The 24,813-nt window shown below is 38.8% G+C and overlaps 1 protein-coding gene across 3 annotated transcripts in view; it reads left to right on the top strand.

The window, feature by feature from the left end:
• The window catches only part of LOC110286899 (periphilin-1-like), a 48,617-nt gene extending 32,475 nt beyond the window's left edge, over nt 1-16,142 (top strand). For all 3 annotated transcript variants that reach the window (XM_029472931.2, XM_029472929.2, XM_085837900.1), the window contains 2 exons: nt 10,179-10,291; nt 14,223-16,142. In XM_029472931.2, the coding sequence (XP_029328791.2) occupies nt 10,258-10,291; nt 14,223-16,030 (1,842 nt within the window). In that variant the 5' untranslated portion in view covers nt 10,179-10,257 and the 3' untranslated portion in view covers nt 16,031-16,142. The remainder of the gene's footprint in view (nt 1-10,178; nt 10,292-14,222) is intronic.
• The last annotated feature ends 8,671 nt before the right edge of the window (nt 16,143-24,813 follow it).

The following is a 24,813-nucleotide window of genomic DNA, read 5'->3' as shown; positions in this document are numbered from 1 at the left end:
GTATCCAGGACTTGCTGGGTTTTGATGATGCCATGCAGCCTTGGTTTCTGTTGCTTATGTTCTTGCCCATGTGTCTCGCCATCTGGTTATCTCTGGTGTTTGCTGGTCTTGCTGTCTCTAACTGTGGCTTGTCCTTCCTGCAATCCTGTGTGTCAGTACTACTGGGAGACCAATTTTCTCTGGAAGGAATTTAGCTATGGAGAACGGTGGCACTGGGTCAGCTCTGGGATGCAGATGGAAATAGGAAGGATCCTGTCCTTGGCTGTTCCTTGGTTCCTGTGTCCTGATGGCTCTGGGTGGGTCCTACTTGGGCCAGGAATTTGAGCAGAAGTGGTGGTCTTACCTGTGCTCACAGGTGTGTTGGCACTCCTGGGTGACTAGCTCTCTCCTGTAGGTATTTGAGTATGGAGCACTGTGGCACAGGTTCAGTTCTTGGGCGCAGGTGGAAACCAGAGGCCTCATTTTATTTTTAATTATGTATTTGCATGTGTGCCTGTGTATGGATATACACATCTGAATAAAGTTGCCCGGAAAGGTGAGAGGAAAGTAGTATCAGGTCCCCTGTAGTCAGAGTTATAAGGAGTTGTATTACATACAGTATAGCTCCAGGGATGGATCTGACTTGGGGCTGTGAAGGCATGAAGAAATACCAGACAAAGAGACACAAAGAAAACCTGGGTTTGGGTAGACTGGGCTCTATCATGAAGAAACAGCAGCACTTGTAAGCTCTGTGTGTTCATTATATACAGGTGAGCAGAAAGTTGGGGTTATTGCAGACAGGTAAACAAGAAAAAGAGGTATATACAGCTTAACAAAGGTAGGTTTAATATAATATAGATAAACAAGACCAAGACGGCAAGTTTAGCAAATCTCTGTAGGTTAGCAGTCTTCAGGCCATTAATATTCAGGGAGAGGAAGTTAGGGTGAAGATTTTTAATAGTTTTTATTTTATTTTATTTTATTTTGCACACACAGTCAACATTCTAACACAGATCAGAGGAAGGTTTTGCCATCACTCCAAGCTTTACCATTGAGGAGTAGGAAGGCTTTGACATTTTCCCATGGATCTGATGCTAGGGTACTGGACACTACTGGCTCATGTTAACAATAAACATATTCACTCAGGACTTCACACACTTAGGAATTCTCTTGCTCTTCACAGAGCTGTGAGCCACTAGCAGGGTTAGTGGAAGAAAAACTGGAGTCCTCTGCAAGAGCAGTGTATATTCCTCAAAGCAAAGACTGAATATTGTATTTTTACCTACTTATCCATTGATGGATACTCAGGAAAACATCAGAGATTAATAGAGTGGATATAAATACAAATTTCATCTATATATGCTGCCTGCAATTGACTTGCTTGAAATCTAAAGGTTATAAGGAGTGTCACAGTGAATGGATTAAAAATAAAATTAATCAAAAGGAAGCTGGAATGACTACATTCATCTTAGAAAAACTAGATTTCATGGCAGAGTATTACCAGGGAGCAATTATGTTCTTTGTGGTAATTACAATACAAAAATGGCCTCTAAGATTCCATCACTTAATGTTAGAACATGATTAGTAACACTTTATTGAATCCTGGGTGATTTTTTAAAAGCAGATATAAAGGACAAAATTTGGATGAATATAGGCTTGTATTTAAATACTATGGCATTTAAATATTTAATATAGTATTAAATATTGTTGCTTTGTCAGTCTCAAATTTCTTGGTGTGAAAATGGTAATGAGGTGACATTCCTAAGAGATACCTGCTATACTATTTAGGACTGTGATGTCAGCCTCAGCTTACTCCAAACTATGTAAGAAAGCAAAAGAGAAGGCAGGGTTGGGGAGAAACAAAATATTAGCAAGGGGTGATTGTGGGCATATGGAATTTTATTTTGCCATTCTTGTAAAATTTCTGAAATTTGAAAAGTCAAAATAAAGTATCAAGAAAAAATGCCATGTTTATCTTTAGAAAATTGAAAATGACATCTCCAGGGGAAGTAAGTAACTGGCTAATTGGTTAAGGGAAGTGTTTGAAGCTCAAGTTGACTATTTAGATAATCCAATAGGATTATTGCCAGCTTGAAAAAGATAGGAGAGAATTTTACAAAAGGTAGAATTAATCATCCTATGTCTGACTTCAATGTTTCTCTATCATTATTTCATCGTGGGTTCATCTATTGAGAAGCACAACTTAAACTGCCTTTGTATTTGTATGACTTTTTGCTTATGAATCTTAGAGCGTAGCAACTGATCCTGAAATCTTGTTTGCTTCTGTAACTGCAAACTCTAAATCGGTTAGTTTAAATTTTTTTAATACCCGAAAGAACATTTTAGACCTACAGTCTCTTTAACCCTGTCGTAGAAAGTTGATGTGTCTGGATTGGGGTCCCAGACATCTGTTTGTTTCCCTGACGTTCTTCTATAGAAGCTCCTAATTGCTTCCTTCCCACTCAGTCAAAGATTCTCAAGAAGGCTCCTAAAATTTATACATTTTACACACACAGAGTCACTGATGTTTGTTATCAGTAAAGGAGCCTGAGGAACACTGACCCCTAAATGCTTTACTTGACATTCCAAAGATCTTGCCAACAGTATCCAGAGATTGTCATTGCATTAAGCTTAAATGTGTGTGAGTGTGTGTGTGTGCATGTGTACATGTGTGATGTGCACCTGCATACAAGATGAAAACATTTCTACAAGGTAGTTACCACTTTCTAGAATGTTTTAATAAGGCTTATATAAATTACATTAACATCTTCAGCATATTTGTCTTGTTAATAAAAAAGAGTTTAATGTTCCTTTACAAGGTAAAGACTGTCATTAAAGGAGAAATGGAATGATCATACATATTATTCTTGCCATTGACAAGCACCACACCTTGTGAACTAACTGGCTAGGAGGGGTTAGACTGATGTTCCTGAAACTAGGCTTTTCCTCAGTCCAAAACAAAATCTGTTCATGAAGACTCTAAACCCACCAACCCTAATCTGTAATCAACTAAGCTACCCAACTTAGATCAAAGAAAGTTAAGGCATGCCTTTTAGGTATAATTTGAATGAAGATTATTCCCTGTAAACTCTATTGGAGTGCGTGTAAGGTGGGGGGAAGATGGAAGGGGACAGGGAAACAGAGACAGATAGAGATATCAGTTGAAGGTAAAGTTAAATTTTATGCCCACCAGAATGCCTGAGACTTAGTTGTAAAGGTTAAAATATGGGTAGGTAGGAAATAGAAAGAAAACATAGATAAGATAGCATAACATGGATGCGTTGTGTTCACCTCTTTGCCACCATTATATCTAATCTGCTTGCCTCCTGAGTCAAAGAGGATACCAAGTAATGAGTGACTTGGAGTAGCTTTGGTCTCTGTTATGGATTCACAATATTGGAGAATCCTGAACTAAAACACTGTACAGAAGGGGTGACCTAGTAATGGTGGTAGTATATATGAGTTTGATATTCTAAATGGATGATGGCCCTGCTTGGGTATTGGGTATGTTTGTAATCTCTGTGCATACTGGACAAGGCAGTTATAAACACTAAGCATTGCCACCCAATCCATTGTCAAAATGTGGGTTGAGGTATTTATATTTTCTTCCTTGTTTGGGTAAGGACATACATATTTATATTCATAAGATTTGTTCTCCTTACTTTTTCCCATTATGCATTATAAGGGGTAAGCTAACCCAATATTTAACAGTTAAATTGAAGGATAGCAGTGGGTTATTGTGATGAACTAAAAAACAAATAAACACTAACAAGTTCTAGGAAAACTAATAGATTTTGTGATCCTGCTTGCAGTGGGGGAAGAATGAATTCTGGATGTGTGAGAAATAGTTACATCACATAGGACAGGAGTGTGATAACTATTTACTTTATAAGCAACTTTAAAATAACTGACTGCATATGGATGTAGTCTGGACAAGGGTGAACTGCTATTATGTTATCCATTGTCAATCAGTTAATCACTACTATCTACTTCTGAGAGCCCTTATGTATTAGAGAGGAGAATTGGGATACAATATGCCTTCAATCCCCTTCCCTTTATGGCCTTGAGGTTTTCAATAAGGACAATACAAACTATTCTTTTCAAGTGAGAAATGAAATCTTATGCTTACTCAGATTTAGCTACATGTGGGTTAGGAGGCCTTTTAGGGAGGTCTTGAGAAACCTCCTCTGTTTGTGCCTGCTAAAACACTTGATGAAAGCTTTGTCAGAGATGTTTGGCAACTGGAGTAGTTTTCTGTACTGCTTTTGATCATCAATCCCCATTGTTGTGCCACACAGATAGTCAGCATCTGTCTCTCCAATTATCGGTAACCCTGGTTCTTAACCTTCTACCATCTGATATTTCAATATGTATGCAACTTGAAATTATTTTATTAGACCAACCTGGGTTTTTTGGTTGGTTGGTTGGTTGGTTAGTTTGGTTTGGTTTGATTTTTTTGCCTTCTTCTTTTCCTTTGTTTATTAACAGAGCCTTAAAGCTACAAGCTTTCTGTGAGACTCAAAAGAGACTGGACTTCAGCTTTTAAACAGTGTTGTAACTGCTAAGACTTTGGGGACTCTTAGAGATAGACTAAATACATTTTGCAGAGATAGCCATGGCCTTTTAAGACCGGAGACAGAATGTTGTGGTGTGAATATAAATATTCCACGCAGCCTTATATGTTGTATGCTTGGCTCTCTACCTGTGTCATTTGCTTGGAAATTGGTGAAAATTTTGAGGGTTGAATCCTAGCAAGAAAAATGTAGTGGGGCTGGTGAGATGGCTCAGTGGGTAAGAGCACCCGACTGCTCTTCCGAAGGTCCAGAGTTCAATTCCCAGCAACCACATGGTGGCTCACAACCATCCGCAACGAGACCTGGCGCCCTCTTCTGGAGTGTCTGAAGACAGCTACAGTGTACTTACATATAATAAATAAATCTTAAAAAAAAAAGAAAAATGTAGTAAATAGAAGTATATGCCTTCAAAGTTAGACTATATTCTCAGTCTTTACACTCTCTGCATACCCTGTATAGCAGGATATTCTGTCCATGTACTGATATTAGTCATGTACTGAGTCCACTGGAACCATGAGCTGAAATAGACCTTTACTTCTTTAATGTATTTGGTCACATTGATGATAAAAGCTGTCAATGAGTACAGAATATACACAGGATAGAAAACATATTCATTAATAATATCAATCTCTGTGAACATCTCATTCATTAATTTCAGCCCATCTTCATTAATTAAAATTCGGGTCTTTATATACTTGCATCTGGTCTGTCTATCATCTATTTTTTAAGGGTGCACTTTAGTTCCTGAACTTATGAGAACAAGGTGCAAATAATGAGAAATAGAACAATATTAGAAACCTTTCGTCAGCTATGAAGAAGAAACTTGGGTGTACAAACACTTTATTTTTACTATCCAAGTGAATAACTTTAGTGGTACCCAGACATGTGTCCTCTTATACCATTTACCTTAGGCTGGTAGCCTCTTAACCTATTGTTCTCCTCACAGAGTTAACTAGAGAAACATATATGAAGATCTTTTAAAATGAAGATCGTGTGTGTATGTGAAAAGTCAACTCTGAAGTTTGTATTGGACCAAAGTTAATATGGAGCAGCAGGAAGCCACTTGCACTTCTCCTTCCAAGTCCATAGTCTGATATTTATTATTCTTGACAGGAAGATAGACTGCCAACTTTGTTTTTAATTATTTGAATAGAATCACATGCATCGTTCTCCGTATTCTCGTGCCTTCCTCTGAAATCCCATCTTCTGTGTAACTGATGCTGATGAAATTGCCGGTTTTGGCATTAGTGCTTCTGTCAGCCAAGTGAGATGGACTGAGCTAATATCCACACCCTTAAATGAAGCCAGAAATACAGATTCCTCTTTCTCTCTCTCTCCCCTAGCTCTCGACCTTCTCTCAACTCTTTACCTGCCACCTTCCAGACATACTGCTAGTCTCTGTCGCATCTAACTTGGCACCTGAATAAACAATTTCAAGTATTTTGTAATTCCCTACCTTTCCACCCCCATTTTTCTTTTCCTTTTCTTTTGCAAAATACTTGAATCTTCTTTTTATATTCTAGTATAAACATGGAACAAATGTGTAACTCATCATAATGGACATCTGTTACATGAATAGTGATATCTCCCAGATTAATCACTGTTTCTATTCATTTGGAATTAGCAACCTGTGACTTCAAGTAACTCCCTGATGAGATGGAACACACATTCTTTTAACAGATGTATAGAAATAGGAATAAATCTACAATTTGACAAATGTACCAGATGCAGAACACCATGAATGCTTATAGGAAGAAAATATAATAACTGTCTTGGACTAATATGTGGTAACTCTGACAAAGAGGAATTTATACAGTCAAAACTTCTTGAAAACTGCCTCAGCTGCATAAGTGTTTTCTAAACTCTGGCCCTAGGGCCCTGTAGTTTCCTGAGTAAGTTTTCTCATGTTACATGCTTTCCTTGGAGACTTGAAATTCCTCATCACTTAGAAGCAAGATAGGAATTTGGAATCTATGATGCATAACAGAATTATCGTCTGTAGCTGCCAGGGTCTAACTGGCTACCCTTCCTTGTTGAAGTATGTTCTCAGAAAAAGCTTGTTGCTGCTTGTGCTAGGATTTTGTATCCAAGACATCTATCATATATGAGCCGTTAAGTAATCAAGGCAGCATAATCTAATGATTCATAGTTATATCCCAGTGCACTTTTAGATACAATAGTGTGCTCAACCAGAAGGACTGTCCAGCATGAAGTCTTGGCTGAGTTCATTTAGGCTATGAAATAATGCTAACTTTTATAATGAAGTCACTCAGTAGTTGTTTGTTGAGCACCTCTGTTCTAATCTCAGCACTATTCTCATTTAGAGTGTAAAAGCATGGGATTATCCCTTAAAATGAAATAGTGTTAATGAAGGAAACAGATTTTCCTACACATGAGGTCTAAACTGTATAATGAGTCCTTTGATAAGAAGCAGTGCTGGAAAACGGTCAGTTTCTCCTCAGGGGTCTAGAGGCAGAGGAAACACAATCTAGAAAAGGCTAGAGGGAGCCAGAGGAATTTTAACAAAGCCAGAGAGTTATTAAGCAACGTCTCTGGAGAATATTAAATATAAGGTAAGCACAGAGTGAGAATGGTATTGAAAGCATCAAGGAAAATGAGTCAGATGAAAGGCCATGTTAGGTCACAGACATTGCTGTCTGAGAATCCAGAAGGTTCTCCTAAGTACAGGGCAACGTCCCTCAAGAAGACAGCCATACAATAGAGGTGTAAATCCTTGCCACTATATCTTAATGTCGAACCTTTATAAGCATACGTATGAGTCATGGTGTACTGGAACATTCTCACTGAGTAATTTGAAGAGACTCAGCTAAACCATCTATTCCCAAAGGTATATAGACCTCTAAAAGATATTACCCCAGGCTGTGGGAATAACCTAAAGGGTAGAGGGCAGAGGGCACATTCTAGGACCTAAGATGAAGAGAACTCAGTCATGATTGCCAGTTAACTGGGATAGGCCCTTTGTTCAACAATGGAGCCTGGTGGAAACAACCCTGAATCTAGGATACTGGAGACATCTCTAGTTCACTCTCATTCTCCTTAACTGCCTCTGTTGTAGAGTATATGAAGGTAGGTAGTATGCTGTCAACATAGGTACTTCAGGGGCACGAGCCAAGCCTGTGAGAGATACAGAACTGAACAAAGCCTCTCCTTGACTGAATCCTGGATCAAGTTAAAGCTGAAGTTAACAGTAGGCAGATGGGCAGAATAGGAGACAGAGAGAAAGAGGGAGGGAAAGAGAGGGGAGAAAGAGAAAGGGGGAACTATCTATCTTACACAAACAGCAACCCAGTGGGCAGGCTATGATGGCTGGAGGAAATTAGGAGAATTTTTTTCAGATGAGAGCTGAAAATACCTTGCCTGACTATACTCTACCCTACCCTGAGGTCATAGTACATCAGTGTGCCTTCTAAGCTTTCAAGATGAAACACAGGATAAAATGGAATTCTCCGGTCAAATTGAACAATTTGAATGGGTAGCAAAAGTTGGAGTGTAATGTATCCCTTGGTGTTTGCTCTGGAAATCAAGGGTGATCTTTTCATCATAGGTCACATGCTTAGGGACAGCATGCCTTTCGCTGAGACTTCTGAATCAGGATGAAAGGAATCTTTGGAATTTTAATCCTGGTTCTTAATTACAGAAATTGGTCCTGGGATACTTGATCCTTGGGAGAAAAAAAAAGACATACTAATATTGAATCACTGTGGTTTATTTTGTTGGTGCAGATAAATGTTTGAATCTGTAGCCCATGATAACACAATCTACACATCTATACAATAGGTCTTCCATATATACTAGAGATGAATCCTTAACACAGGAAGCCCTAGGCTGGGAATCAGTGATAAACTTTGATTTCCTCTTTTAAGGTTTTAGAAGAGTTTGAGTATGGGGAAGACAAGGCCCCCAAATCGTACCAGGATATATAGGTATCAGGATAGGGAGATTCAGTTCTGCAACACGGTGGCCACTATGAGGCTTTACTTTTCCTTCTACATTACAACAGTTTGGTTTTTAGTCTTCACATGGTATATAAACTATGGTTAAAATCTACCATCTGGTCATGACAGAGCTTTGTGCCATGATATCATGAGAATACCCATGTCCCAATAGGAGGTCAAACTGAAAATAGTTGTTGCAGACTGATGATAACAGTTACAAGATAGAAAAACACTTTATGACATGGCTGAAGGTAACCACAACAGTGCCAGAACCAACTTATAGAACAGTCAATGAGGTCTTTATTAGGTATATCTGGAGAGAAGGGCATACTATGGCATGGAACAGACAGAAATCTAACTGTGTAGAATGTTAAAAGTGTGTACTACCAAAAAGTAAAAGCATTTGGGGACTGGAGAGATGATTAACAGGTTATGAACATATGCTGTTCGTCTAGTGGACCCAAGTTCAATTGCCAGTACATATGTCAGGTGGCTCTCAATTGACCATTACTCCAGTTCGAGAAGTATCCAACACCTGCACACACATTTGGATATTAGTACCATGACAGGACCTGTTTCTCTAATGGGTCATTTTATCTGTTACTGGGATGGGTATGGAGATATATATAATATATATTACATATAATAATAATTACATATATATATATTGTACATGTATATATATACGTGTGTGTATATATATATACATAACACATATATATTCGTATGCATTGTGTCACACTTTTTCTGTTTAATGGGGCTAATTACTAGAAAAAATTCTTCCCTATAAAAAGTCAAGTTTTGATTTCCATAGTTGCTTTATCACTACTACATTAAAAATCTTTATTTTTTTTGAGAATTTTGTACAGTGTGCTTTGATCATACTCATCTCAGCTCACAAATTTCCTACTCATCGAACTTTGTGTACTCATTTTGTTTTTTTTTAACCCATCAATCAAGGCCAATTTATGTTTTTTTCCCTCAGATTTTTGAAGGTGTGACCTTTCACTGATCAATTGAAAACTAATGCCCCCCAGAAGTTATCAATTCTTAATAGCTCTGTGTGTTCATGTTCATCCCCCTCTCCATTCTGGGATTTGGTCTGGCTTAAGTTTACCTAGGGCTTTTGTATGGTGTCATAACCACTGTAAGTTCATATGTGGAGGTGCCTTGTTGTGTCCTGAGACTACTGTTTGTATTTACCCACTGCCACTTCTGGCTCTTACAGAAATGGTCCATGAGCCTTGGGATGGGAAAATATAAGTATCCTATTCTGCAGTTTCTTATTTTCTGTTCTTTGGCCAGTTCTAGCTATTTTTTTATTAATCACCATCTATTGAAACAGAAGATTCTCTAGTAAGGGCTGCATTAATGTATAAGTCATTAGCAGCTGATTTAATACTATGTCCACTTAACAGAATTACACTAGTAGGTTCTCTCCTTAGAGTCTATGGCTTGTCAAGCCTCGGGTTTTTGGCCTGAGAATAGTGCAAGGTATAGGTTTAATCTTGTGGAGTGGTAGTTTAAATCCAATTTGAAAAGTGGTTGGTTACTTCCATGATATTTATGCTACTGTTGCACCAGCAGATATATCTTGCTAGGCAAGATGATGTGTACCTTATAGAATTTACAGCTGGGTAAGACTAACTATTGCTGTTTTCCTTGGTAGGATGAACAGCAACTTCCAGCGCTCTGAACTCTAGCCAGAAGATTAGTACCAGGTTGATATGTTCCTGTGATTCAAGTTCATGGAGTCCTCAGCAATTGGATCTTACTGTAAAGGTATGGAGGGCATCCGAGAACATTGGAAAGACTCTGTAATGGTTAGGAGTCTATGGGACCTCATTGGACAATTACCAAAGGAGGTAATCTATTCCTAGCACTGAAATTTTACTTCTTAGCCTGTGATGTCTAGTAGGGATGTTCTCATCTCATTATAAAGTAACTTCATTGTTTATTTCTCTCTTTTTCTCTCTCCCACTTCTCTCCACTAATAGGGTAATGGCTTCTATATAGCTTTTCTTCTGTCCTCTCTTCCACACATTTTACTTCAGTTAAATATTGCTTTGCCCAGGAAGTCTCATACATGGTAGAAGCTTTGGTTTAGAATCAACACAGACATGAAAGGTTATATATGCTGAACTACTTAGAACAAATCCTTGACCTTTTTTTTGCTCTGAGGTTTGCAGTGATCCTTCTCTCCTTTCCTTCCGTGATTTCTTTCTTTTTCTTTATTTATATGTTAGCTAGGGTTTCTATTGGTGTGAAAAGACACCATGACCATAGCAACTCTTATAAGGAAAACATTTATTTGTGTCTGACTTACAGTCAGTCCATTACAGTTAGTCCATTGTCATCATGACAGTGTTCATGGCAGCAGACATGGCAGGCAGACATGGTGCTAGAAAGGTAGCTGAGAGTTCCACATCTAGATTGGTAGCCAACAGGAAGAGGAGCAAGTGATCCACTGGGCCTGGCTTGAATTTCTAAAATCTCCAAGCCCACTCCCAGTGACACACTTTCTTCAGCAAGGCCGCTCCTACTCATACCTACTAATAGTGCCAATTTCTATGAGCCTATGGGAACCATTTTCATTTTAACCACCATAATTTCTTTTGTAATGATTATTTCTGGAATGGGGATGATTAACTGTAATTATTCTTGTGAATGCTCATGTTTTTATATACTAAAGACCAGACTACCTAGTATCTTTTTTAAGTGAGTCCAGTTTGCCTTCGACATTTTGCTTTGATTTTACTCCTACATAGTATCGCAGGGCCCTGTACCAGGTCTGGAACTGGACATCTTTCCAAGAAATAGTGATTTGCAATGGAAAACGGACTTTATGCCAAAGTCTAGGAACCTAAGGATTGATTTCTGCTGAAAGTCATTGTTCCTAGGCCACTTAGTTAATAGCTATTATATATATATATATATATATATATATATATATATATATATATACATATACATATACATATGTATATGTATATATGAATGATTTATTTATTTATTACTATACATAAGTACACTGTAGCTGTCTTCACACACACCAGAAGAGGGTGTCAGGGGGGCTGGAGAGATAGCTCAGCAGGTAAGAGCACTGACTGCTCTTCCAAAGGTTCTGAGTTCAAATCTCAGCAACCACATGGTGGCTCACAACCATCCGTAATGAGATCTGCCATCCGTAATGAGATCTGATGCCCTCTTCTGGTGTGTCTGAAGACAGCTACAGTGTACTTGCATATAATAAATAAATCTTTAAAAAAAAAAAAAAAAAGAGGGTGTCAGCTAATTACAGGTGGTTGCTGGCATTTGAGCACAGGACCTTCGGAAGAACAGTCAGTGCTCTTAACCACTGAGCCATCTCTCCATTAACATAATTACTTCTTGGTTATATATTATAAAATAAAATATTTTCTATCAGCAGTGTAGGTATTGTTACAAGATTAAACAAGAATCAATGTTAATAAAAATTATACTCAACTACTGATGAAAAATACCAAACTCATAGTTGTGGTTAAGATTTAATGATTGTCTAGGTGAATATCCTGTACTGAATCCTGGAACATTGTCACAGTATTGCTATTGGGCTTGACTACCAGGCTGTATTGTATTTGCCATATTTCTCCACTCTACGGGTAATCGTTCTATACCTTTCCAGATACTATTGAGAAGTTATTATATATAAATCTCATTTAAGGAGTGAGGAATTATTCTCTATAGTATGACTGATGTATATGAATTATTTTGAATTTTCTACATGGAAGAGATTTTTGTTCTCTTACTTTTCAATCAATTGTTTGTTCATATCAATATAGAGTCACAGATATTTTTTCCTTAGAGATATAATCCAAAACTGCTTCCTGTATGTTTTTGCTTCTACAGTTTTACCTATGAATACTTGGAAGAGGTCTTTCCATTAACATCTATGTCCCTGTGACATGCTCTCATAATTATGACTGGTTTTTATTACTAGTATTTTCTTACTGAGCATTTGATAAGTATTCCAGGCTCCTTCTATAACTGTCCTATCTCATACCTAGGCTAAATCTTTTGAACAATGCTCTATGTATACAATCCTTCCCCTAACTCTTCCATAGGGGTCCCCAGCCTCACTCTAATGCTTAGCTGTGAGTATCTGCATTTGTCTCAGTCAGCTATCCTGAGTGTAAACTAACTTGGACCCCTGGGGGCTCCCAATACTAAGCCACCAGGTACCAAAGCACATACATGGGCTGATCTGAGGCCCTGACACAAATATAGCAGTGAAAGTATATGTGCCTAGTCCTGTAGAGACTTGGTTCCCTAGGGACGGGGAAAGCCCAGTAGGGCACTCTCTCAGAGGCAAGACTGAGGGAGTAGGGGGGAAAGTGTGAAAGAGGGGACCTAAAAGGGGGACAATATTTGGGATGTAAATAAATAAGATAATTAATAATAGTAGTAATAATACTAATAATAAAAATAAAAGAAACATATCTGGGTGCCAAGTGAGCTTACTGCTACTGAACTCCCTCAGTTACTAGAAAAAGGAAAGTTATGTTTGTAGATTGAACTATGTGTGTGCATCTACCTGTAGATATTTTCATACATGAACATACATATCTATATTAAGCTAAGCATAAAATAGTATTGATTTGGTCGATATCCAATTAAACATAGACATCTATATTTGTTCCTAATTTAGAGACATGTTTCTAGAGAAATAAATATGCCAGTACAAACTAGAAGAATAGTTGTTGTTGTATCATTTATAGAAGAGAATTATTAGAAATTGATAAGATACTTATGAAAGCAGAATTTTCTGTTCAAACTTTTTCTATGAGGCATTTAATCACTCATGGGCTGGTGAGGTGGCTCACAACCATCCGCAACGAGATCTGGAGCCCTCTTCTGGAGTGTCTGAAGACAGCTACAGTGTACTTACATATAATAAATAAATAAATCTTTAAAAAAAAAGTGCCATAAAAAAAAACACTGTCATGAAGTGCATAATCACTAAATATAATAATGCAACAAGAAGATTGTGTACAATTTACCAATAAATTATAAAAGTAAATTATTGAGTAATATAATCCTAGTTTCAAGTAAAAATACAATAAGTCTATAAAGACTGTATAAAAATTAGTAACAAATTGCTAGGAAAAGCTGTAGGATTTCAAAGGGATTGGAATACTTTCTATTCATATAGTTATTTTTAACATATTCTCTTTACATCCCACTTACTGTCCCCCTTCTGGTCATCTACTCCCACAGTGCTTCCATCTATCCTCTCTCCCTTTTACCTCTGAATGTATGGAGCCCCCCCAAACCCCCCACACCCTGCCACTTCAAGTCTCTGCTAGCCCCCATTCCAGTTGTTTAGGACCCACATCAAGACAAAGCTGTACATCTCCTACATATGTGTTGGGAGGCCTAGGTCCAGCCCATGTATATTCTTTGGTTGGTGATTCAGTATCTGAGAGCAACTTCTTCTACAACTTCTACAACTGAAGTTCTCTTTTCTGTTTCTTATATTATTTTGGTGTTGCTTGCATCTGTTTCTCCTGTTATCTTCACTAGGTTTTCTATCTGTAGGATTCCCTAGTTTTTGTTTCTTTTATTGCTTCTATTTCTGCTTCCAGGTATTGCACAGTTTTATTTATTTCCTTCACCTATTTAATTGTATATTTCTGTATATTTTTAAGGGATTAATTTGTTTCCTCTTTTGTAGATCTCTATGGAGAAGCGACTGCATCATTGACTGCATCCCAGAAGTGGAAAGTAGTAGCTTCCACAAAAGAAGAAATGTGGTCTGGAGGTCAATATGGCTACAGACAGTTTCAGAGAGAACGAGTACCGCCTCAAAACCATCCCAGTGATGGCTACCATACAGTACTTAATGTGCCAAAGAGACCACCTCTGCTTGACAAGATACCACCTCAAGTAATGAATGTGCCAAAGAGACCACCTCTGCTTGACAAGATACCACCTCAAGTAATGAATGTGCCAAAGAGACCACCTCTGCTCGACAAGATACCACCTCAAGTAGTTAATGTGCCAAAGAGACCACCTCTGCTCGACAAGATACCACCTCGAGTAGTTAATGTGCCAAAGAGACCACCTCTGCTGGATAAGATACCACCTCAAGTAGTTAATGTGCCAAAGAGACCACCTCTGCTTGGCAACATACCACCTCTGCTAGGCAGACCTGATGAAGGATATTACAGTCATGATGCTTTCCGAGTGTGTGATGAGGGTCAGAGTTTTTTTCGTGATCAGAGAAGATCAAGAAGAGATGATCATTCTGCAAGCTGGCAGCCTAACTACAGGAACAAGAGAGGTGGTCTTGGAAGAAAAACCTTCTACTCTTCCCATCATTCAAGAGATCGGTCTTCCCAGTATGCAAGAGATCGGTCTCCCCATTATGCAAGAGATCGGTCTCCCCAGTATGCAAGAGATCGGTCTCCCCAGTATACAAGAGATCGGTCTCCCCAGTATACAAGAGATCGGTCTCCCCAGTATACAAGAGATCGGTCTTCCCATTATGCAAGAGATCGATCTTCCCAGTATGCAAGAGATCGATCTTCTCATTATGCAAGAGATCGGTCTTCCCAGTATGCAAGAGATCGGTCTCCCCAGTATGCAAGAGATCGGTCTCCCCAGTATACAAGAGATCGGTCTTCCCAGTATGCGAGAGATCGGTCTTCCCAGTATGCAAGAGATCGGTCTTCCCAGTATGCAAGAGATCGGTCTTCCCAGTATGCAAGAGATCGGTTTTCCCAGTATGCAAGAGATCGGTCTTCCCAGTATGGGAGAGATCGGTCTTCCCAGTATGCAAGAGATCGGTCTCCCCATAAAAGGGATGCTCCTTTCGTCAGAGAATCACCTGCAGGGTGGAAGAACTCCCAACACAACAGATCTGGCTCCATTATCAGTGGTAGAAGCTATGCTCTGGAGCAAAGTAAGACACATTTATCCCCTAAGTCTCAGAATAGACTTAAAGATGGATCCAAGCAATCTTTGAAAATTTCAAGAGATAATTCATCCCCAAGATCATCCGCAGTTTCTTCATCCAAGATGTTAGAAGACAAAACCATCAGGCTAACTGAGAAGGAACTTTCTGAGGCTGAAAGCAAGTGGGCTAACGAAACACTAGAGCAGTCCAACAAAAATCACTTGGCTGAAATTTCTAAGTTTCAGGTGAGGTCCATGGCACCCGTAGTTATTGATCAGACAGAAGGACCCAAGTCAAATACAGCAAATGACATAGCAATGTATGAAGACAGCCAACTTAGCAGCCGCACTAAAGCCATCATATCGAAGAGCAAAGAGATCGAGCAGGCTTACCAACAAAATTGTGAGACTTTTGCAGTAGTGGTGAAAATGCTGCTTGACAAAGATCCCTCATTAGAAAAGTCTCTCCAGGTTGCACTGAGACAAAATTTACATGAAATAGGTGAGCGCTGTGTTGAAGAACTCAACAGTTTCATTGCTGCGTACGATAATTCTCAAGATTTTGGAGACCCTTTTAAGAAGTAGTACACAGGTCAAAAAATTTTTTTTGGTTCTTTTCTCCTTGGATTGTGTAAATCCTTACTATTTTGTGATGAAGAAAAAATACTTTGATAGCTGAACGCATTTCCAATAATAAATAAACATCTACAATAACTTTTCAAGTATCTTAATTAGAATTTTTCCCTATGTGTAGAATATTCTACTCTATCTTCATACACTTACTCCCTTCAAAAATAATGTTCAGTTATTTTAATGTCCAAAATAAAGCAGTTCTGGTGTGGACCTGTGTACTAGAGGCTCTCCAGCCCATCAGGATGCGAGGGTTCAGGCAAAGGAGAGAGATGGGAGTAGGGAGGGGAATCGCCTCTGCTGCTGCAGCTGCCTCCACCTCCATTGCTGCCTTAGATGCTCCCAAGACACTAATCCTGTTGCCCTACACTGAGTCAGGCCTGGGCTGAGTCAGTGAGAGACCAAATAGCCAGGGAAGAATGTTGAGGAGTGCGGGGGGGCTTCTGATGGCATTTCAAAAGAGCAGATCTCATTCCAAGCGTCAGTGCTACAGCTCTTATGACAGAAGCTGTCAGACAACAGAGTAATTCTCACACACCTTTATTCCTTCTAGATAGGATTCTTATATACAATTTTAGGATGAGTCAGGGTCTGACAACAGGTACTTCCTATTGGCTTGGTCTAAGGGCTTGGGGATACCTTATCTACATATGGGAGGGCTTGGGATGCTGCTCCTATGTGACTGATGGACACAGGCCTCTGTATGGGGGGTGGGGCTGTGGGGGGCTATAGCTATATAACAGGAGTCAGGGGCTCAGGAGAATGGCAAAACACCTTCGCCTTTAGTCACTTCAGGGTCACCTGTGCTCGACCAGTAACCAGGCTACCTCTCACAGTCCACTGCCCCACATTCTGGGAAGCACTTTTCTGTATTTAACTCCTATTCCATAGTTTTCCATGATGTTTTAGGATAATCTTGAATACCATGTAAAGGTTGTCTTTGTATTCAGATGTTGATTTCTGTACACCAGAGTATGGAGTGCTGTTGTGACTTTGGTATTGTTATTCTAATTGCTCAGCACCTTCATAGTTTGTAAACATTCTTCTCCATCATCTTCTGATTGGTTTAATAAAGCACTGGTGGCCTATAGGTCAGGAGAGGAAAGGAAGAACATCAGGGCAAAGGAAGGAACTATGTGAAGAATTTGTGCATAGAATTTGCCACCCAGACACAAAGGAAGTCTGACTTTCAGGGACTGAATGAGAGAGAACGGGCCACGTGACAGTACAGCTACCTGCACATCATGAATGAGCCACTAAGTGAAGGGACAGTTAGGACCTCTCACTCACTTCCTGGCCTCTTCTAGTAGTTCATTGAAGGTGGGAGGAGAGGTAGAAGTGAAATAGAGAAATAGGGTGCTCATTTATATACTTTAGTACTTCAATTATTAAGTTCTAGCTGCTGTATACATTAAAATGATAGTAAGGAGACTAAGTTCTAGCTGCTGTATACATTAAAATGATAGTAAGGAGACAAAGGGAATGGGAGTACAGTTGGGGTGGGGAACAAAGTATAATGACAAACCCATTGCTATCTGAAAAAATTTGTCTAGGAAAGCCAAACAAAACCCAAAACTAAACATATTTACTTTTTCAGAGAGTGTCTCACTCTGTAGCCCAGGCTGATATCAAACTCTTCAATCTTCCTGCCTCAGCTCCTCAGTGCTGAGAGTACAAACATATATCAAGAGGACCAGCTGGACAAAATGGATATTTGATTTAAAAACTCCAACTTCCAATGACATCTCTAATTATTATAGCTCAAATTACAAGGGAAATGTCATTATGTGGATGAGCCCTTAATCATGTCATATAGATCTGCTGTATACAATGAAGTATCCATAAGTATAGCTCATTTATTAATACCTTCTCCTCAATATTAGTCAGATTTTCTCCCATCCAATTAAGCTACAATTGTTGCCAACTTGCAGAGACTTCAGTTTGAAGAAAATGTTTATAATTTAGGAGACCATTCATTGGAATGCCATAAAAGTAGAACACAGATTCTAGAAACACTTTCCAAACCAATGTCTGGGATTTTGTTTGGAATTATCCTCAAAACCCCAACTCGAGCTTTACTGATAATATCAAATGACGTTCTGTGTCAATTATTCCTTCTCTCTTCCTCCTTTGTTTTGTGCCAAATAATTATTCCCTCTATGGTGTTATTCATTCAATTTGTGAAACATACTGAAAACCCACATGGGTGTGTGAAGTAGAAATATCAGCTCATTTTCCTGATTGTGTTACAAGGAATGGACTGTACATTATAGTCCATGTGTGTTGTCTCCTTTTGGAAGCCCTTTGATATCAATATCAGTGATCTCAGCTGTTCCTTCTCAGAACTGGAAATGTTACACAATTCAAGAAGCTCCTTGTACTAATATTTGAAATGTGAGCTCTTCTGTGTGGTGTGTCTCCACACCCTGTTATTAGTATAATGTTGCATATTTCACAATGTCTTGCTTAGGAAAATTAGGCATGAAAAGGACCCACATCAGCAATTTGAGGAAATGAAAAAGGTCTAAGCTAGATGCTGCTGAGAATCATTTATAAATGAGTGTTGAAAATGATCTTTTTCTGGGAGATCCTTAGCTTCTTTACTCCTCCACTCCTTACAGTTTTATTGAGCTATTTTAGAGCCAATCAAATGAAACATGGGGGAAGTATTTCCACTTTCATGATATGGCAGTATTCATTTCCTACCACTCAGAGGACCCATGTCAATAAACTCAGCATGCTCTAGATTTATGTTCCTTCCACCATTATCCCACACCCTTAAAATCCATTCCCACACATATTCTCCAGACGTCTGCTTGAATGAATTAGCAAACTCATTAAGCTACTTAGCCATGCAGCACATTTCCTCATGGACTACACTTTCTACCTCCGCTCTAGGGACCTGCTTTGCCTTGAGACTGGTTATAGGCCTAGAAGAAACTTGGTGAGCCTTGAGAAACATCAGTATTGTCTGGCATTTTCTTCATCAAAAGTCACTGCTGGTTTATAGACTCTGAGGAATTAATTTTCTCATGTAGGGAAGGCATTATTTCAAGGGGTGGGAGTGAGGGTACTAATTCCGCAGGTGGGGCAAACCCATGAGAATCTGAAGATCCAAAATTCTTAGCTTCAACAGGGTCTTCTCATGCATTCCCATCCCAAGTTATAGGATCCCACCATTATTTGCCAAGTAATGTCCTTACTTTAACTGCTGACACCCTCTGGGACTGAGACTTGAAATTTTGTTGTAATTCAGCCTACCTTACGAGGGCTTCAGTTTGATTTTCTGCAACTTGAGCTCTATGGCTGCTGTAGAGAAGATTTTCTTCAAGGACACACTTAGCAACTTTTAGATTGTTTGCTTGCGTCTGGAGCCATTCAGTTTTATCATACAACTCCTTTTCCTTCATCATTTTTTTTTCCGAGATGCTAAGAACAACCAGCCAGTAAAATCATTTTCTGATTTTTCCCCCAACTTTTAGAAAGTTTTGTACACCGAACCACCTAATTCATCAAGATAATTAAAGGCATTAGCTTCTTTAAGCTTGAAATATAGTTTCAACCACAGGTCTTCAATATTCTCCGAGCTCCCATGAGGGAGAGAATCTGGAGAGGTTTCAATAGTTGAAGGTGCTGGTGAATTATCAAACCAACTCCAGATTTTTAAAAGATTTATCCTTATACTTCTACTCCTCTAGAACCACTCCTGGTACCAACTTCTGTATTAGTCAGAGTTCTCTAGAGTCCACGAACTTATGGGTAGTGTCTATATAGTAAGGGAATTTGTTGATGACTTAAAGTCTGTAGTCCAGCTCCCAACAATGGTCAGCAGCAGCTGTGAATGGAAGTCCAAAGGTCTAGCAGTTGCTCAGTCCCACAAGGCAAGCAGGTGAAGAAGAGAGAGTAAATTTTCCTTCTTCCAATGTCCTTATGTAGGTCTCCAGCAGAAGGTGTGGCCCAGATTAAAGGTGTGTGCCACCATGCCTTTAACCCCAGATGACCTTGAACTCAGAGATCTTCCTGTCTTAATCTTCTCCGATTTATAGCTACTATGCCTCAAGTTCTTCATGCCAAGATCCAGGTCAGAAACTTGTATCTCCCAGCCTCCAGATTAGGCTCACAGGTGAGCCTTCCAATTCTGGATTGTACTTCATTCCAGATACAGTTAAGTTGACAACCAGGAATAGCCACTACATCTATCTAGTATACTTTTGAATTTGATCACTCTGAAAGCATTGCCCTAAGTTACCTAAGTAAACTGTAAGTGATAGTTTTTATTTTCTATTGCATTCACTCAAGACTTCTTTTTTTTAACTTGTCTTGAAGACTGCTATATTTCTTGGTTGTAATTTGGGGTTTTGCTATTGCTGTTACTGTTTTTTTGTTTGTTTTTTTGGGGGGGGTTGTTTTTGTTTTGTTTGTTTGTTTGTTTTTGTTTTTCAAGACAGGGTTTCTCCATGCAGCCCAGGATGCCATGGAACTTACTCTGTAGGCCAGGATGTTCATGAGTTCTCAGAGATCTACATGCCTCTACCTTGAGTGCTGGGATTAAAGGCATGTATCACCACCCCCTGGCTCAAGACTGCTACATCTCTCCTATTTTGTTGTCCACTACTCATATTTAAATCCTTAAGGAAATTCTACAATAAATATTTTTAAGCTTATGACTTGACTCTTTGCAAATAGACTGGATCTATATTTTGTTTCATCCTAAACCATAAACATGAGAAAGAGTATTGGCTAGTTAGCTATATGTAACATATAATTTCCAAGAAATGACTATTGGATTCAAATTATGATTGTTCTCATAAACATATTAAAAGATAAAATTGCCCATCTAACTTCACAACTCTTAAATTTTAATCTATAAATATTTTCTTTTTTTTTTTTTGCTAAATTTAGAAATGTCAAACTACAAAACTACAGAAAAATCAAAAGGGAATTCTTTTCCTTTCCTTTCTCTTTTCCCAATTCCATTAGGACCATGATAGTAAAAGGCAGATAAAAATGAAGATGACAATTATTATTTGCCTTTATTTATTTTTGTTCCACTTATTTTTTTTTAGAATTCCATATGTAAGTACTATGTTTACATCATTTCCACCCAACTCCACCCACTTTTACTCTTCTTGTGCCCCACTACTCCAATTATAGTTCATGACATCATCTTTGTTATATATCATAAGAATACAATTTACTTGGTCTATTTAGTGTTGCTCATAAGTATATGTACTTAGAGCTTACACATAGGATTGGATAACCTATTGGGGGATTGTCCCTAGAGATGATTGATTCTCTCTCTTAGCAGCCATTAATTACCTGTAGCTCATCATCTATGGATGGGGCCTCAGGAGATTTCTGCTATGTTGGTATGTCAACTAATGTTTTCATTTATTGTGGAGGGCTTGTTTAGGCAACCATATGTTGCAGGAAGTATTAAAAAATGGCACCATCTGCACTATACCCAGCTACTCTCAGCATGTGGTCTTGCTGCCTCTAGGCTAGCCCCATACAGCAACCAATCTAGGTTCTCTTGCTGTGGATTCTGCTCACATTCCCAGCCATCCACCCCCTGTGGTCAGTGGTCCCAAATTCCAGTAGCCTGGTAAAATCAAAATTCTAGAGGCTTGTAATTTATAAGTCAGATTTATATGAGTAAATTCTCACCTCACAAAATGCCCACACAATGAACTCAGAGCTAATCAATATTGATATAAACCGTCCACTATGTTAGTCAGGGTTTCTATTACTGCACAAACATCATGACCAAGAAGCAAGTTGGGGAGGAAAGGGTTTATTCGGCTTACATTTCGATACTGCTGTTCATCACCCAGGAAGTCAGGACGGGAACTCAAGCAGGTCAGGAAGCAGGAGCTAATGCAGAGGCCATGGAGGGATGTTCTTTACTGGCTTGCCTCCCCTGGCTTGCTCAGCCTGCTCCCTTATAGAACCCAAGACTCCCAGCCCAGAGATGGTCCCACCCACAAGGGGCCTTTCCCCCTTGACCACTAATTGAAAAAGTACCCCACATCTGGATCTCATGGAGGTACTTCCCCAACTGAAGCTCCTTTCTCTGTGATAACTCCAGCCTGTGTCAAGTTGACACAAAACCAGCCAGTACACCTACCTAGGTAAGACATATTATCCTGTAGTTATCCATCCCTTATAAGATATTCATAGCTACCTGTGACTATTTAAAGCCATGAGGAATCTGGATCATCTTGGTCTTTCTCCATCTCCCTCCCTTCCTCCTTTCTCCTGTCCTCCCTCTCTCCCTGTCTCTGAAACTCTTAACACTGCCTCCATTTTCCCTGTCCAATCACAGGCTTCTTATTGTATTAGTATTTAAATTAATTGGGGGGAAATTCTGCTACAACCATATTGTTAAGAATTCAGGAGCATAGCCTCACTGTAGTGTACAGAAGACACTGTGGCATGGCAGATGTCCTAGTCCTCTGGATCTTAAAACCTTTTCTCCCATCTTTTGAAATGTTGCCTAAGTGTTGTGTTGTAGATGTGTCAGTTGTAGATGGTCCTATGTTCAGTTGTCTAAATTTTGAACATTTGTGGATTTTGTGATGATATATATCTGTCAATGAAGTTTCTTTGATGAGTAATAAAAATTATATTTACCTGTAACTTTAATTTTTTCAATGCCTATTTTAAATGATTTTTTTTTCTTTGAAAAAATGCTTTAACCTCCTTTTTAGCCCACTACCCACCAGAGGTAGTGGAAAAGAAAGGATATGGGGGAAGTACACCTATTTAGAAAGGTTCTTAGGAGCAAATTCTATCTGTGTTGTCTAGAAATCAGCAGTTTAGTTCACAGGTCAGCAACAGCATTTTAATCCACTCTCAAATACTTCATAGCTATATCAGCAGTCCAGTTCTATAACCAGGATAGCAAACACAAATCAGTAGCAGTAGCACTCCCTCACAAAGACAGCTAGGCCTCAGCCTCTGCACAAGTCAGCAGGAGGGATTCAATATCAACAGGAATTCCCGGAGAAGTTCTGACTGTGCCTCTCTCGGCAAAGCGAAGATCAGCAAAGCCTGGAGACCAACAAGCATTTCACAACCAGCTGTACCAGCAAGCCAAGCTCAGCCTCTGTTACTGCTTTTTATGCCTTTTATATTTGCAAACATCACATGTCCTCCACATGCCTCAGCATGTGCATCTCTCAGCTGACATCACTCTGCCAATCAGCTCAAGTCTGTGGAAGTGGCAAGTAGGCACAGCATCAGAACTTTCTCTCTATGGAGTCCCGACATGCAAGACAGACCATTACATGAATAATGTTAGTGAAGAATGCTTCATCACATGTCCTTTCACATTCTTGCTTTAGTGTATCATCCTTTCTCCTGTATCTGCTTCAGCAAAACATTCCTTCACAAATCTGCCTTAGCCTTTCACCTGTGTCTACTTTAGAAAAACACTTCATGTGTTTGCCCCAGCAAAATCTCATCTAACACAACTGACTTTCCAAAGAATCCTTAAGATTCCCCTGGACTTACCTATATATTTAGAAAGCAGTTGGGAATTATATTGTTTATAAAAGTGGAAGTAGTTGGTTTTCTTTTATTTCATGTCTTTACCAGCTGAAGGTAGTCGGCCAGATTTACAGTAGCAAGCTTCATATTTTTTCTATTCAATGGGCCTTAGTTCAATCAGGAGATATTGGTTATGCTCAAGATATAAGTATCACTGCTACTCACTTGGGAGTATTTTGCTCTTCTGGTCATTGTGGTCCTTAGGCTTTATGGTTGTCTACATTTTCAACATTTATGGATTTTGTGATGTGTATGTCTACTGCCAATGAAGTTTCTTTGATGAGGAGTGAACATTACACTTACCTGTAACTTTAATTTTTTTCAATGCCTATTTTAAATTATGTTTTTTAAAAAATGCTTTAAACTAGAGTTTTTCACTGCCTTTTTTTCTTGTCAGCTTGCCTAACAATTTTAGATACAATGAGATCATTTCTCCCTTTATTCTCCCAAGGCATGTGCCTGAAGTGTGTAATGTCTCTAGTAATATGGCATTACCTTCAACTATTGAGAGGCAACCAAGGACAATTGCAATAGCCTTTATTGTTTTGGAAGTCTCTTTGAGACCTCTGACTAACAACTCAAAGAGATATTTTACATGTCTGACACTGTAGTATTTGCTAGACAGTCTATAACTCTCATGGAATGCAATATATATATATATATATTTTTTTTTTTTTCCTTCATTCTATCTCTTCCCCCATGTTTTTCCCTTTTTCACTTTTATAGCACCTGTATCCTAGTAGTCTCCTCTCTAGAGATCCAACCATGATAGCTTTTTACTTTTTAGGTTTCTGCAGTTATTCCAGGTTATCTAGAGGTTCTCAGGTAGGGTTGACAAATACAAAAAACAGGCAGGGTTTGTCTTTGTTCTTCTGGGTCACCTCACTCACTGTAATATTTTCTAGTTCCATCCACTTACCTGCAAATTTCATGATTTCATTTTTTTCTTTACAGCTATATAGTATTCCATATGCACCACAATTTTATTATCTCTTCATCAGTTGGCAGGTATTTAGGTTGTTTCCATTTTGTAGTTATTGCAAATAGAGTAGCAACAAACATGTATTTATTAAAAAGTAAGAAAATGGGAATTGTTGGTTCTTTTGAAAGAAATGATGAAACTTGGGAAGGATCAACATGTTCTGAATAAAGATTAGTGTTTTCAATGAGAGAATTATGTTTATCTT

Source organism: Mus caroli, unplaced genomic scaffold (assembly GCF_978045245.1).
Source record: "Mus caroli unplaced genomic scaffold, Mus_caroli_1 scaffold_5, whole genome shotgun sequence".
NCBI lineage: Eukaryota > Metazoa > Chordata > Mammalia > Rodentia > Muridae > Mus > Mus caroli.
The sequence above is the reverse complement of the archived record's forward strand: the minus strand, read 5'-3'. Positions and strand labels throughout refer to the sequence as shown.